At 37.0% G+C, this 16,759-nt stretch overlaps 1 protein-coding gene across 1 annotated transcript in view; it reads right to left on the bottom strand.

The window, feature by feature from the left end:
• Nucleotides 1-16,759, bottom strand: part of LOC136041246 (aspartyl/asparaginyl beta-hydroxylase-like) — a gene marked incomplete in the record, with an annotated part of 132,939 nt that overhangs the window by 90,625 nt on the left and 25,555 nt on the right. The window contains 3 exon segments of the mRNA XM_065725854.1: nucleotides 603-766; nucleotides 7,438-7,632; nucleotides 12,371-12,511. Coding sequence (XP_065581926.1) covers nucleotides 603-766; nucleotides 7,438-7,632; nucleotides 12,371-12,511 — 500 coding nt within the window.

Raw genomic sequence — 16,759 nt, 5'->3', positions numbered from 1 at the left:
AAATTTAGCACATAACAACAAAATCTTACGTTCTAAACTTCCATTTATTCTGATTAAGAAGAAAAAGAAGAAGAAGGATTGTCCACCAAATGACAAATCATTGAAAGTTATAATTAAAAGCAGAACATAGCGTAGCTCACCAGGATAAAGCATGGAAACATTATCGACGGTAGAATAGAGGATAATTTGTTTTTACCAACAGTTGTGAATATACTCTGCAGGGGCACCAATTCACAAAACTGTAGAATGAGGGAGGATGGACAAGGGTTTTTTTGAATTTCTTTCAATTAAGATACAAAAAAGTTATTTTCAGAAATCAAATGTCTGGTGGACTTTATTTTCATGACAATACCACTTTATTATGAGGGGGGCAACACCCTCCCCTCAATTAGTAACCCTGATAGTAAGGCTGGGGCATTCAACAGCAATAAGATCAATTAGGAAGTTTTAAAACGTTATAGAATTACTCAATTTATTTTACCTGTAAGAATCAGAAACATATGGGCCTCAGTGTGGAAACAACACAAAATGGAATTGAAAAAACATTAAATTATTTCAATCCTTTTAACTAGAAAGTTCATGAAATGGTAATAATTCCATACCTGAATTTCCTCATAGACATCACCAGGTTGAACAGGTTCAGGGATAACATTACCCTCAGGAGTTTCAATCGGTAGGCCCCTTTCTTCTTCTTCTTCAAACATTTCCCCACCTTCGTCAAAAAATTCTTCATCCTCTCCTACAGCTTCTGTAGATTCTTCTGAAGCTTAAAAGAAAAGTGAGAAATGTGAGGCCATCTCAAAGGCAAATGGAAAATAAGCACATAAAATGCGAATAAAGTGGGTTGGGTGGTTTGAAGGTTAAAAACTTTATATTTAAATTAAAAAGTTCCCGAATCTTTGTTTAATCTTTTTAGTAATATTGAATGCAGTACGTAACATAGCTATAGAGTATCTGCACGGCTAATCGCAAGTTTCAGACAAATGAAAAACGATTTTATTTAATAATATTGCAGGTAAAACTGGTTCATCAGATTCCACGAGAATCCGGCCTTGGAAGTTTCACCATGTTCTAGTAGTTAAAAAGCATAAGAGTAGCCTATTATCTCTGTATTTAATTGATGCCTAACTATCATGAGGGTTCGATTTAACGGTTGTCCTCGGCCAAAACACATCATCTACAGCAACTTAGACGTGGTCCTGGCTAAAAACTTGGCACTCTGAGTTGGAAATAATTTGTAAGAGTGGCAAGGGTTCGATTCTTGGTATGACCGCCTATTTGGTTTAGGACGAGGGTCAGTGGCGTGAATCTGTAAGCTTAGTCAGGGTCAAACCAGCTCTAAATGACTACCTGGAGAAATCTGTAGAAAGTAAGCAGGGAAGGTGTGCGAAAGCACAGGATGGCTGGCCCCCAACACCACATTGCACTTCCTGGCTGAAGGGCCACAAAACGGAGATTAGCACTGCCGGTTTGGACCTTGAGGGTCTAGTGCCGTCATACTTACTTACTTATAGCAGCCTAGTATCCATAGTTGAGACACTTTTGAAACAAAAAGCATCTCAAAATATTTTCATTAAGAACGGGAAAATGGTTGGCAAAAAAATGAAGTAAACAGACTTTGGAAAATCTATTCAAGAAATCCTGTATCTTCATATATGTCTTCCGTCCAAAAATCAAAAATAAAATCACTATTTTGCGATTTTTTTTTAAACTTGAAAAATGCAAAGACTAAGTTTTGCCAGAGTAGAGCCATATAAATCCGCATCTAAACAAGGTTTAAGGTGGAAAAGTGCATTAAAAAAAGGATGAATATAAAACATACTTAATTGTTTGTGATTAAAGGAAAGACTTTTAAATTAATCTGAATGAAATACTACATCTACACTAAAGATGCAAGAAAGAAACAGGACAATCATTTCGACAAGTAGGAAACACTAGGATTATGTAGTTGCAAAAAATTGCAGCTTTTTGAGATTTTTGAAGCTTAGGAAAAAGAAAAGGATATGCATAAACCCACTCGGGAGAAAGACAAAAATCAATTATGTAAGACCTGAACAGTAAGGGTGGGTTGAAGGCAAAAGAATTTTTGATGTTGAGCGATGAACTTCGTAAGCCACTTTTTTGTTTAGTTCGGTCGCAAATAGATCATCAAAGGCAGCTACAGAGCACTATAAAGATAAGAGCACTATAAAGCAGCATTTCCTAAACTATGGGTCGCTACCCACCAGTGGGTTGCGAGGGAATACTGAATGGGCCCGGGCCCTAATGGTGATTCGCCACTGCATATGACATGAAAAAAATATAGGAAGTGATAAATTTGATATTTCATTCATCTATTTATAATTCCTAAAATTTAAATATTCTTAAGTTACAGAAAATATTGTCATAAAATAATGTAATAATAAAACTAAGACTAATTAATAAAAGCTTTCACTTATCATGCGCGGGTGGCGCGGCGAAAGAAAGACATGTCTTGAGCCCGAAACGCCTCGAGCAAGTCCGATGACTATAGTTTTTGCAAAGCTCAGTTCGCATTGTGTTGTATTGAAAAGCGTACGTCATTGTAATCTATACAAAATTAATTATTAACCTTTACAGACAATAATGGAAAAGTGGTTGAAACGACTAGCAAAAACACCACCAAGAGGAACAAAATGATGAATGTAGAGAAGATCATTTATGTGACGAAAGTGGGAGTCTGACTTTCAGTCTCCCCCAACGAGCTCACGTGAAACCAAACGATGGAAACAAGTGAGAAAATATGACCCTCCATATCTAAAACTAGGAATCATGATACGATGGATCCGCTTCCTCAATGCGTGATTTGCTACAAAACATAGCCAAACGAAAGTATGACCACCCAAGTCAGTAGACGCATCGTAAAAAAACAAAGCATTCCCACTGTAAAAACTAGCCAGTAAAATCTAGCTGTAACAACTAGAGTAAAAGTAAAAACTAGCCAGTAAAAACTAGCTCACTTTTGTCAAAGTGAATTTTAAAACACAACACCTTCAAAAAACATTCTTTACCATTTAGTTAATATTAATGAACAAGAGCTAAGAGCTCATATGGCACTTGTGACGAGGTCAGAAGAGCTAAGAGCTCATATAGCTCTAGCAAAATTCTAAGAATCGATGGATTGATTTAAAAGGACAATCAGAGGCGTAATGCCAGTCGGGATTTAAAATAAAAGCTCTAAGACACCAGGTCCTTCTAAATATCAAAACGCATTAAGATTCGATAACCCACTCGTAAGTTAAAAATACATCATTTTTCTGTAATTTTTCCTCTCTCTTCAGCCCCCCAAATGGTCAAGTCGGGAAAAACGACTTTAGGTCGTTCAATTTGTGCAGTCAATTTGCAAGTCAATTTGTGCAGGTCCCGACACGCCTACCAATTTTCATCGTCCTAGCACGTCCAGAAACACCGAAAATGCCAAAAGCACTGGACCCCCCTAACTCCGCCAAAGAGAGCGGATCCAGTCCGGTTACGTCAATCACGTATCTACGACATTTGCTTATTCTACCCACCAAGTTTCATCACGATCTCTCCGCTCAAATCGTTTTCCAAGATTTCCGGTTTCCCCCTTCAACTCCCCCAAATGTCACCAGATCTGGTTGGGATCTAGAATAAGAGCTCTGAGACATGATTTCCTTCTAAATATCAAATTTCATCAAGATCCGGTCACAAGTTAGTAAGTTAAAAATGCCTCTATTTTTCTAATTTTTCCGAGTTAACCCCCCCCCAACTCCCCCAAAGAGAGCGCATTGAATCTGGTTATGTCAATAGAGTATCCAGGACTAGTGATATCCACTCTAAGCGTTTTCCAAGATTTCCAATTTCCCCCTCCAGCTCCCCCAACATCACCGGATACGATTGGGATTTAAAATAAGAGCTCTAAGACACGAGGTCCTTATAAACATCAAAGTTTATTAAGATCCGATCACCCATTTGCATGTTAAAAATACCTCATTTTTCCTTCAACCCCCCCCCAGATGGTCGAATCGGAAAAAACGACTGTTACCAAGTCAATTTGTGCAGATCCATGACACGCCTACGGATTTTCATCATCCTAGCACGTCCAGAAGCAACGAACTCGCAAAGCACTGGAAATCCCCCCAACTCTCCCAAAGAGAGCGGATCCGTTCTAATTATGTCAATCATGTATCTAAAACTTGTGCTTATTCTTCCCATCAAGTTTCATCCCGATCTCTCCACTCTAAGTGTTTTCCAACATTTCCAGTTTTCTAGGTTTCTGTTTCCCCTCTAACCCCCTAAGTTACCAGATCCGACTCGAATTGAAAATGGAGCATCTGAGACATAAGATCTTTCTAAATATCAAGTTTCATTAAGATCCGATCACCCATTCGTAAGATAAAGATACCTAAATTTTCACGTTTTCCAAAATTTCCGGTTTCCCCTCCAACTCCCCAATATCACCGGATACGGTCGGGATTTAAAATAAGAGCTCTGAGACACGAGGTCCGTCTAAATATAAAAATTTCATTAAGATCCGATCACCTATTTGTAAGTTAATCCGATTCGAATTGAAAAAAGAACATCTGAGACATATAGATCTTTTTAAATATCAAGTTTCATTAAAATTTCATTCGTAAGATAAAGATACTTCAATTTTCACGTTTTCCAAGATTTCCGGTTTCCCCCTTGAGCTCCCCCCACTGTCACCGGGTCTGGTCGGGATTTATAATAAGAGCGCTGAAGCACAAGATCCTTCTAAATATCAAATTTCATTTAAGATTTGGTTACCCATTCGTAAGTTACAAATACTTCATTTTTCAAATTTTTCCAATTAACTCCCCCCCCCCCGCAACTCCCCAAAGAGCACTGATCCGGTCGGGTTATGTCAGCCACGTATGGACTTCTGCTTATTCTTCCCACCAAGTTTCATCCTGATCTATCCACTCTAAGCGTTTTCCAAGATTTCCGGTTCCCCCCTCAACTCCCCCCCCCCCAATGACACTGGATCCGGTCAGGATTAAAAATACAACATCTGAGTTACGAGGTCCTTCCAAATATGACATTTTTTAAGATCCAATCACTCCTTCGTAAGTTAAAAATACCTCACTTTTTCTAATTTTTCCAAATTAACTGTCCCCTCACTCCCCCCAGATGATCAAATCGGGGAAACGACTATTTCTAGTTTAATCTGGTCTGGTCCCTGATATGCCTGTCAAATTTCATCGTCCTAGCTTATCTGGAAGTGCCTAAACTAGCGAAACCAGGACAGACAGACAGACCGACCGACAGAATTCGCGATCGCTATATATCACTTGGTAAATACCAAGTGCCATAAAAAACTGTATATGCTTCGTATCTCATTGGCTTAAGGATAGCCAGATCAGGAGAGCCTTATACCATTGGCGAAGATTTAATATTACCATTGATTAAAGACGCTGATGAAACAATGTTTGGGAAAAAAGAAGTTAAGGAAATCGAGCACATACCACTATTTAACAAGTCATTCATCACTGTTAAAAAATAATTTTGACGACAAATTTTGGGGAAGAAATTAGAAAATTTGATTAGTTGAGTTGAATTCATAGCCCATGTCAAGACAACGTACCAATTAGTATGTCAACAAAAGCAAGTGAAGAACTCATTGATTTATCACAAGATACGTCACTGAAAAATAGTTCTGATCGCAAACAGTTACCGAAATTCTGGATCTCAATTGCTGAACTATCCTTGCCTGCTTGGTAAAGCTATGAAAGTCCTCCTCTTTACTACCTCATATCTATGTGAGGCCGGATTTTCAGCTATAGTTTAAATTTAAACTAAGTACAGAAATAAGCTGGATATATCAAACTCACTGCGATTAAAAGTAACCAAAGTTGAAGTTAATGCAGAAACTGTAATGAAGAAAAATCGGAAACAAATACGTCCTTCCCATTGAAATAGCTTTATTTCCTTTTTTAAATAGATTGTATTTCCATCATCACTTGTTTTCATCATCAGTGATGAATGTTTCATCACTGAATTCCTTCTTCCACAAACTTCCTTCTGAATCCACAAATAGCCTTTTTGTTGTCTGATCTTTTTTTCTGCTTTTCCAGCTCTTCCAGCAGTCTCAACTTTTCCTCTAGCCCTGCCACCCCATGCTTTCTTATCTTTCCTTTTGGCTTCTTGTTCTTCAATCTGACACTCAGTACACGTGGCTTAGCTTTAGGGTATAGCCAAACTTGTTCTGGCAGCCAGGAACTGAAACGGGATTAGAGGATTGTTCAGGCCCACTTGTTCTTGGGGTTTCGGCCAGGTTTAACAGGATCCAAAGCATCAGGTGCAGATTTTTCAGTAACAGCAGAGGTTAGGAAATCCTTTTCTGTAAAGATGTCTGGCCTGTAAGGCTGTATCCCTGTCTTCTTGAAGTCCCTCATTATTTTGTTTGGTGTGAAAGGTACGAGGAGGCTTTCGCCAACATGAGATACGATCTTGTATAACGTCATGGTCTTCCCTGGGTTGTACAGCATCTAGTTTTCCATAGCCTTGTTGTATTGGCATTCGAAGGGAAAATACACCCAAATGTCCAATGGCAGCAACCTGTGGCTGCAGTGAGGTAGTATTGTTAGTAAAGTGATACCAGACTATTTTGCAAACTACACAACTGCAGAACAAGAGATGCAATCTCGTATATCGTCATGGTTTTCCCTGTGTTGGACATCATCCATGTCCTACTACATACCACTTGTCCTTGTCTCAGTATATAACATGCGACTTCTACTTGTAAATTTTGTCCGATTTTTTTTTACTGTTGCATATTTTTCCACCAGATGGCCACACAACGTGGCCTGATGTTTTAGCTTTTATTTGCTATCTTACACACACAATTTCTGCAAACCGTTATAAAATACAGCACAAAAAACTGTTGCCCAAATATTTTTTGGAAGGTACAGCCGAAACTTTGAAGTCGATTTTCTCAAGAACGAATATAGCAAATTGCCAAAATCATAGAACTGTCATGTCCGCCAATGAATGAAATATACTAGGTGGCTTTATTGGATTTTTTAAAGAACGCTAAATGGCAGATCAGTACCGTGTCCTACCTTATACCCCGTCCCTGCACATACCACTTACCCCTACCTATCGGCTCTTCAATCACACATCCTTTAAACTACGAGACCCCTCCCCCTTCAAGGGCATCGTTCTTTTCATTTGGCCCAATATTGATTGCCAAAACAACGCCAAGAAACTGGATTGTAATGTAGGAGTAATTTTTGGAAGCGAGTTTGCCAAAAAAAAAAAAAAAAAAAAAAAAAAAAAAAAAAAAAAAAAAAAAAAAAAAAAAAAAAAAAAAAGATCAGGTTGTGTTTTTATATTCAAAATCCAGAATCAATCGAATTAATCAATTTCTCTGGAAAATGTTTGTCAAAAAGGTATTTCATATTGAGACAGAACATTAAGACTACCAATCTGACTTACGTTTTGGCTCTTCTAAGTCTTCTAGAGGCACCTTATCCTCTTGAGGTTCTCCTTCTAGGCCAATGGTTTTCTTCACTGTCTCATAGATCTCTGAGGCTGATTCTCCATGCTCACTCCATAATGATGTAACTGTTTCACTGGTATCTTGCAACAAGGACGATACTTTGGCAGCTGAATCAGCAACGATACTTGACACTAAAATTCAAATTCAAATATTCACAACGTAAACATTAGCAAACGGAAAACCTGAACAGAAAACAAATATTACTTCTAACAGCTCCAAGCCACCTGGGTCCAACACAGCTACGCACGGTCCTCCTCCATCCCAGTCTATTCAACGCTTTCCTCTTTACACCCTCCCAGGAAGTTCCCGTTTCTCTTAAATCTTTCCTTATGACATCTTCTCACCAAAACCGGGGAAGACCTGCTTTTCGTTTTGCCCTAGACAGCTGGCCGAAAAGGGCAATCTTTGGTAATCTGCATCCACAGAACGTGCCCTATCCATCTCAACTTTTCTCTTGTCATAACTCTAGAAAGCGGATTACCACTACTACTAATAACTCACCGCAGCACCAAGCCACCTGAGGCCAACACAACTATGCAAGTTCCTCCTCCATCCCCATCTATCCAAGACTCTTTACACTCTCCCAGGAATTTCCCATCTCCCTAAAATTTTTCTTTATGACATCCTTCCACCCCAACCAGAGATGACCTGCTTTCCGTTTAGCCATAGACGGTTGGCCAAAAGAACCACATTTTTCGTACCACCTACTGTCAGAAATACGGTCATCAGTCTGGCACCCAAAACAATCCGTAGACAATTTCTCTGGAAAACATCAAGCAGATCTTCCTCCGTTTTTCGGAGTGCCCAAGCTTCAGAACTATATTCAACCACTGCCATCACTGTAGCTTCCAATATTCTAACCTTGGTTTGCACTACTTGGCAATAATATTGTTGAGGGCCTATATGGGAAATATTATTATTCTTCATTGCTCAGGGAAGGATTGCATGGATTGGTATTGTCAAACAGTTCGTGGTAACGAACTGTAGTAAGGAGCGACCCGACTCAATAGTAACCAAAACTCTAAAAAATGGAATTTTGATACCAATACCTACATGAAAAGAATCGCATTTTAATGCTGATTTTAAATATATAAGTTTCATCAAGTTTAGTCTTACCCATCAAAAGTTACGAGCCTGAGAAAATTTGCGTTATTTTAGAAAATAGGGGAAACGCCCCCTAGAAGTCATAGAATCTTAACGAAAATCACACCATCAGATTCAGCGTATCAGAGAACCCTACTGTAGAAGTTTCAAGCTCCTATCTACAAAAATGTGGAATTTTGTATTTTTTGCCAGAAGGCAGATCACGGATGCGTGTTTATTTGTTTTTTTGTTTTTTTTTTTCTTTTTCCCAGGGGTGATCGTATCGACCCAGTTGTCCTAGAATGTTGCAAGAGGGCTCATTCTAACGGAAATGAAAAGTTCTAGTGCCCTTTCTAAGTGACCAAAAAAATTGGAGGGCACCTAGGCCCCCTCCCACGCTAATTATTTTACCAAAGTCAACGAATCAAAATTCTGAGATAGCCATTTTATTCAGCGTAGTCGAAAAACCTTATAACTATGTCTTTAGGGACGACTTACTCCCCCACAGTCCCCATGGGAGGGGCAACAAGTTACAAACTTTGACCAATGCTTACATATAGTAATGGTTATTGGGAAGTGTACAGGCGTTTTCAGGAGGATTTTTTTGGTTGGGGGAGGGGTTGAGAAGAGGGGGATATGCTGGGGGAGCTTTCCATCGATAATTTGTCATGGGGTATGAAAATCTCCATGAAGGGAGCGCAGGATTTACTAGCATTATTTAAAAACACAATGAAAAAATAAATATGAAAAAGTACTTTCAGCTGGAAGTAAGGAACAGCATTAAAACTTAAAACAAACAGAAATTATTACCCATTTGAGGGGCTCACCTCCTCCTAATACCTCGCTCTTTACGTTAAAGTATTTTTAGTAATTTCAACTATTTATTCTACGGCTTTTGTGATTCTGGGGTCATTCTTAATGAATTGGGACAAAATTTAAGCTTTAGTGTAAAGAGGGAGGATCTGACAAGGGGGCGAACCCCCTCATATATGTAATAAAAATATGAGAATACAAAAGTTCTTTACGTAAGCTAATTTATAAGTTACGTAAATCTCTTACTAATAAAAATATTCGTAAAAAATTAAAAGTTCTAGTTGCCTTTTTAATTAACCAAAAAATCGGAGGGCAACTAGGCTTCCTCCCCCGCTCTTTTTTTCTCAAAATCATTCGATCAAAATTATGAGAAAGCCATTTAGCCAAAAAAAAAAATTAAAATTTCGTTTTAATTATTCCTCTGCGGAGAGCCAAAATCAAAACATGCATCGATTCAAAAACGTTCAGAAATTAAATAAAAAAAAAACAAGTTTTTTTAACTGAAAGTAAGGAGCGACATTAAAACTTAAAACGAACAGAAATTACTTCGTATATGAAAGAGGCTGCTTCCTCATCAACGCCCCGCTCTTTACGCTAAAGTTTTTTACTGTTTTAAAAAGAAGAATTGATAGACAGAGTCAAACTTTAGCGTAAAGAGCGGGGCGTTGATGAGGAAGCAGCCTCTTTCATATACGAAGTAATTTCTGTTTGTTTTAAGTTTTAATGTCGCTCCTTACTTTCAGTTAAAAAAACTTGTTTTTTTTTTATTTAATACAAATAAAGACGTAAGTATGCAAATGGCTAAAGCATTTATTCCGAACAAAACATTCTCGTCTTAGTAGCATATTATTAATATTGAAATAAGAGACAAAGAAAAGAAGTAAAAGGTATTTTTTACAACAGCGTCAGAAGCAATAAGGCAAGTCAAATAGCGGCGGTTAGCGCCGCTATTACACTGGTTACCTTTGTAACACTTTTCTTAATAAATTTAAAGTTACTTTGACCCAAGTAGCAATCAGAGTAGCAGTAATTGTGGTTGCAGTCACAAATGGTTACAATCACAGTCACAAGTAGTCGCAATCCCAGACACAAGCAACAGAAAAAACTGTCACAATTACTCATAGTCACAAGTAGGCGCAGTCGTAGTTTTAAGTTGTCAAGGTAGCAGTTACAAGGAATCACGGTCACTATATCAAGTATTCGCAGTGACAGTCTTTAGTAGCTGCAGACACGAGTAGTTGTTGCATTCGCAGCCAATATTAGTTGAAGTTATAGTTGCAAGTAGTCAGAGTCGCAACAAGTTGCAAGTGCAAGTATTTGCAGTCACTAGTAGTCCCAAACACAAGCATTCGCAGTTAGAGGCGGTACTAGGCCTTGGTAGGGGGGATGCCCCTTCAGATTTTCTGATACCTGACATAAAGTTTATTTCTTTTCCATTTTTACATTTCTATAGTATACCTTGCCCCCCCCCCCCGATTATGAGGCCTAAAATCGCTACTGGTCACAGTCATAAATAGTCAGAGTTGCAGGCATAAATGGTCGCAGTTGCAGTTGTAACTAGCAGTAGCATAAGCAGTTGTTGCAGTAGTAATAGCTGCAGAAGTTGTAGAAGCTCTGAAAGTTTTCAATTTAATAATCTCAATCGTTCCTGATATTTTGCTTATGCGACCTTTTGACAACCTACATGCACATACCGCATGTATGTTTAATTTTATACCAACATAAACTTTCCCCGATAGGTTTTATTTGATCCCCAATTCCGTTCCTGGGATAATGCAGCTGTGCCACTTTGAAAACCTGGATGTAATGAAAGCCTTTTGCTATAATTCCATAATAGTAATAGCAGCAGGAGCAGCAGTAGTAACAGGCCTGAAAGTTTCAACTTGATACCCTACCAGTTCCTGAGATATTTCTGATCCACCCTTTCGAAGACCGCCTAGAGCATTTTCATTTAGTTTTACCATCCCTGTGATATTTTCCAAACACTTGGAAAACTATAGGTTCTAAGACTATCTTTAGCTCTATGACTATCTACCTTAGTTCTACTGCCCTAGGAATGACACATGGACGGATAATAGATAGACATATCTATTAACAAATGAACAAATATCATTTTTGTACAATCCTAATAAGGGGAGGGGGGTAATGCCAGAATTGATTCTCACTCAACTGGACCATCTGTCTTGGCTTTCTCTACAATTAGCCATGACTTGAGGCCCACAACTATTCCATTTTAATTCAAAATCACTTGGAAAACTATAGGTTCTATGACTATCTTTAGCTCTATGACTATCAACCTTAGTTCTATCATTTTAACTCAAAAATCACTCGGAAAACAATAGGTTCTATGACTGTCTTTAGCTCTATGACTATCTACCTTAGTTCTACTGCCCTAGGAATAACGCATGAACGGATAATAAATAGACAAATCTATTAACAAATGTACTAACATCATTTTTATACAATCCTAATAAGGGGGGAGGTTAATGCAGAATTGTCTCTCACTCAATTGGACTATCTGTCTTGGCTTTTTCTATATATATAAATACTAAACTGTATATAATAAACAGCAAATGAAAAACTAGTAAATCAAAGTACCTAAAAGAACTTTGGGTCCAAATCAGACTGTTTTAGCTTTAAATCTCTGGCTGATCATCCACTATTCAGGTTTTTCATCTTTCCGTGTTTTTAAAAGGTTATCAAGACCTTAAAAAGATTATCTATGGCTATATTGTATTTTTTGAAGGAAATTTATTGGTTTTCCCCTTCAAGTTTTTTCTTCCATCAACAAGCAGAGCCATAGAAGTTTAATATTCTGCAAAAATTCAAGCGTATGAAAAAAAAATTCTCCTGGTCAATGTCAAAATCAATTAGAATGCCAGAAATTAAATACGTAAATGTCCTACAAACTCTATTCCTCGGAAACAACATGAGACTGCGCGTCACACATTGAGGTGACAAAAATATACTTACACTGCTGGTTGGCATCTATTTCAAGAAATACAACGCCAATTGCGAGACCTATTGAGCCGAGTAGAATTAAAAACACTAATTTAGAACACCATCCACTTCCTCGATTCTCTTCCCTGGTGTTCAATAGCAAAGTTTCATCTTCTGCAAAACAAAAGAAATTATAATATACTAGCTGTTGGGGTGGCGCTTCGCGCCACCCCAACACCTAGTTGGAGGGGGCGCTTCGCGCCCCCCCCAAGCCCCCCCGCGCGCGTAAGTCGTTACGCGCCATATTAGTTACGCGCCATTGTAGTTGTGTCCCTATGTCCCACCTGTGAATATAGATAGATATATTATATATATGTTTTTAACTACGTAAAACTTGCGAATATACAACCTTCTTTGCTGTCCCATTGTCTGTGCATATAAATAGATTGTCAGGTTTACCGACTCTTGAACATGCAACATATAATGGTCCATGGGAAAACAATCCGTATTCAGATCTTTACCTCATGATTCTAATGATTGCCCTTGAGCTTTGTTGATGGTGATTGCTAATCGACCATTCCCTGTCCCGGTGTCCCGGTCGTCATTTATATCCCCCTGTGCCCCCCGGCGTCCCCGTTGTAGTTGTGTCCCTGTGTCCCGGTCGTCATTTATATTTTTTACTTATGTCCTGGTCATTATGGCTTATGTATGGTCATTTATATTCCCTGTGTCCCGGTCGTCATTTGTATCCCGGTGTCCCAGTCTGTATATACATTCGTTTTTTAGTTTTGTTTTTCTCCTTTATTTTTTTCCTTTTTTATTTTTTTTATTTTTTAGTTTATTTAGATTTTTAGATTTTTTAGTTTTTTTATTAGTTTTTAGTTTTTTTTTCTTTTTAGTTTTTTTGTAGTTTTTACCTTCTTTTTAGTTTTTTTAGTTTTTTTTTTTACTTATGTCCTGGTCGTCATTTATACTCCCTGTGTCCCGGTGCTTTGTTGATTGCTAATCGAACATTCCTTTTGTCCCGGTCGCTTTCTCTTTGAGTGTCGTCATTTATTTTTTTCTTTTTTAGTGCTTACCTTTTTTAGTTTTTTTTAGTTTTTTAGATGAAAATTTTTTTTAGTTTTTTTCCTTTTTAGTTTTTTATTGGTTTTTACCTTTTTTTTTAGCTTTTTTAGTTTTTTTTCGTACGCGCCATATTAGTTACGCGCCATTGTAGTTGTGTCCCTATGTCCCACCTGTGAATATAGATAGATATATTATATATATGTTTTTAACTACGTAAAACTTGCGAATATACAACCTTCTTTGCTGTCCCATTGTCTGTGCATATAAATAGATTGTCAGGTTTACCGACTCTTGAACATGCAACATATAATGGTCCATGGGAAAACAATCCGTATTCAGATCTATACCTCATGATTCTAATGATTGCCCTTGAGCTTTGTTGATGGTGATTGCTAATCGACCATTCCCTGTCCCGGTGTCCCGGTCGTCATTTATATCCCCCTGTGCCCCCCGGCGTCCCCGTTGTAGTTGTGTCCCTGTGTCCCGGTCGTCATTTATATTTTTTACTTATGTCCTGGTCATTATGGCTTATGTATGGTCATTTATATTCCCTGTGTCCCGGTCGTCATTTGTATCCCGGTGTCCCAGTCTGTATATACATTCGTTTTTTAGTTTTGTTTTTCTCCTTTATTTTTTTCCTTTTTTATTTTTTTTCTTTTTTAGTTTATTTAGATTTTTAGATTTTTTAGTTTTTTTATTAGTTTTTAGTTTTTTTTTCTTTTTAGTTTTTTTGTAGTTTTTACCTTCTTTTTAGTTTTTTTTTTTACTTATGTCCTGGTCGTCATTTATACTCCCTGTGTCCCGGTGCTTTGTTGATTGCTAATCGAACATTCCTTTTGTCCCGGTCGCTTTCTCTTTGAGTGTCGTCATTTATTTTTTTATTTTTTAGTTCTTACCTTTTTTAGTTTTTTTTAGTTTTTTAGATGAAAATTTTTTTTAGTTTTTTTCCTTTTTAGTTTTTTATTGGTTTTTACCTTTTTTTTTTAGCTTTTTTAGTTTTTTTTCGTACGCGCCATATTAGTTACGCGCCATTGTAGTTGTGTCCCTATGTCCCACCTGTGAATATAGATAGATATATCTATATATATAAAAATAAGTTGTCTGTGGATGGATGGATGGATGGATGGATGGATGGATGGATCAGGTGACGTCACCTGAAAAAACTGGATCAGGTGACGTCAAAACTGAAAAAACTAAAAAAAGGCAAAAACTACAAAAAAAACTAAAAACTAATAAAAAAAATAAAAAAGCTAAAAAACTAAAAAAACTATAAAGGTAAAAACCAATAAAAAACTAAAAAAAAAACTGAAAAAACTAAAAAAAGGCAAAAACTACAAAAAAAAACTAAAAACTAATAAAAAAAGTAAAAAAGCTAAAAAACTAAAAAAACTAAAAAAACTAAAAAAAGGTAAAAAACTAAAAAAAAATAAAAAATAAAAAAAAACTAAAAAAAGGAAAAAACTGAAAAATAAGCTAAAATAAAGGTAAAAACCAATAAAAAACTAAAAAAAAAAAAAGGAAAAAACTAATAAATGACGACACTCAAAGAGAAAGCGACCAGGACAAAAAACTAAAAAAAAAGGCAAAAACTACAAAAAAACTAAAAACTAATAAAAAAAATAAAAAAGCTAAAAAACTAAAAAAACTAAAAAAAGGTAAAAAACTAAAAAAACTAAAAACTAAAAAAAAACTAAAAAAGGTAAAAACTAAAAGAACTAAAAAAGAAAAAAATAAATGACGACACTCAAAGAGAAAGCGACCAGGACAAAAGGAATGTTCGATTAGCAATCAACAAAGCACCGGGACACAGGGAGTATAAATGACGACCAGGACACAAGTAAAAAAAAAAATTAACAAAACTAAAAAGAAGGTAAAAACTACAAAAAAACTAAAAAGAAAAAAAAACTAAAAACTAATAAAAAAACTAAAAAATCTAAAAATCTAAATAAACTAAAAAAGAAAAAAAAAGGAAAAAAATAAAGGAGAAAAACAAAACTAAAAAACGAATGTATATACAGACCGGTACACCGGGATACAAATGACGACCGGGACACAGGGAATATAAATAACGACCGGGACACAGGGACACAACTACAACGGGGACACCGGGGGAAACAGGGGGATATAAATGACGACCGGGACAAAAAAACTAAAAAGAAATAAAAACTAATAAAAAAAACTAAAAAATCTAAAAATCTAAATAAGCTAAAAAAGAAAAAAAAAGGAAAAAAATAAAGGAGAAAAACAAAACTAAAAAACGAATGTATATACAGACCGGGACACCGGGATACAAATGATGACCGGGACCCGGGACACAGGGAATATAAATGACGACCGGGACACAGGGACACAACTACAACGGGGACACCGGGGGAAACAGGGGGATAACCTGACAATCTATTTATATGCAAAGACAATGGGACAGCAAAGAATGTTGTATATTCGCAAGTTTTACGTAGTTAAAACCATATATATATATATATATCTATATTCACAGGTGGGACATTGGGACACAACTACAATGGCGCGTAACTATTATGGCGCGTAACGACTTACGCGCGCGGGGGGGCTTGGGGGGGGCGCGAAGCGCCCCCACCAACTAGGTGTTGGGGTGGCGCGAAGCGCCACCCCAACAGCTAGTTATATATATGTTTTTAACTACGTAAAACTTGCGAATATACAACCTTCTTTGCTGTCCCATTGTCTGTGCATATAAATAGATTGTCAGGTTTACCGACTCTTGAACATGCAACATATAATGGTCCATGGGAAAACAATACGTATTCAGATCTATACCTCATGATTCTAATGATTGCCCTTGAGCTTTGTTGATGGTGATTGCTAATCGACCATTCCCTGTCCCGGTGTCCCGGTCGTCATTTATATCCCCCTGTGCCCCCCGGCGTCCCCGTTGTAGTTGTGTCCCTGTGTCCCGGTCGTCATTTATATTTTTTACTTATGTCCTGGTCATTATGGCTTATGTATGGTCATTTATATTCCCTGTGTCCCGGTCGTCATTTGTATCCCGGTGTCCCAGTCTGTATATACATTCGTTTTTTAGTTTTGTTTTTCTCCTTTATTTTTTTCCTTTTTTCTTTTTTTTCTTTTTTAGTTTATTTAGATTTTTTAGTTTTTTTATTAGTTTTTAGTTTTTTTTTTCTTTTTAGTTTTTTTGTAGTTTTTACCTTCTTTTTAGTTTTTTTTTTTACTTATGTCCTGGTCGTCATTTATACTCCCTGTGTCCCGGTGCTTTGTTGATTGCTAATCGAACATTCCTTTTGTCCCGGTCGCTTTCTCTTTGAGTGTCGTCATTTATTTTTTTCTTTTTTAGTTCTTACCTTTTTTAGTTTTTTT

Source organism: Artemia franciscana, unplaced genomic scaffold (assembly GCF_032884065.1).
Source record: "Artemia franciscana unplaced genomic scaffold, ASM3288406v1 PGA_scaffold_1180, whole genome shotgun sequence".
NCBI classification, from domain to species: domain Eukaryota; kingdom Metazoa; phylum Arthropoda; class Branchiopoda; order Anostraca; family Artemiidae; genus Artemia; species Artemia franciscana.
This window is presented reverse-complemented; position numbering and strand designations above follow the sequence as displayed.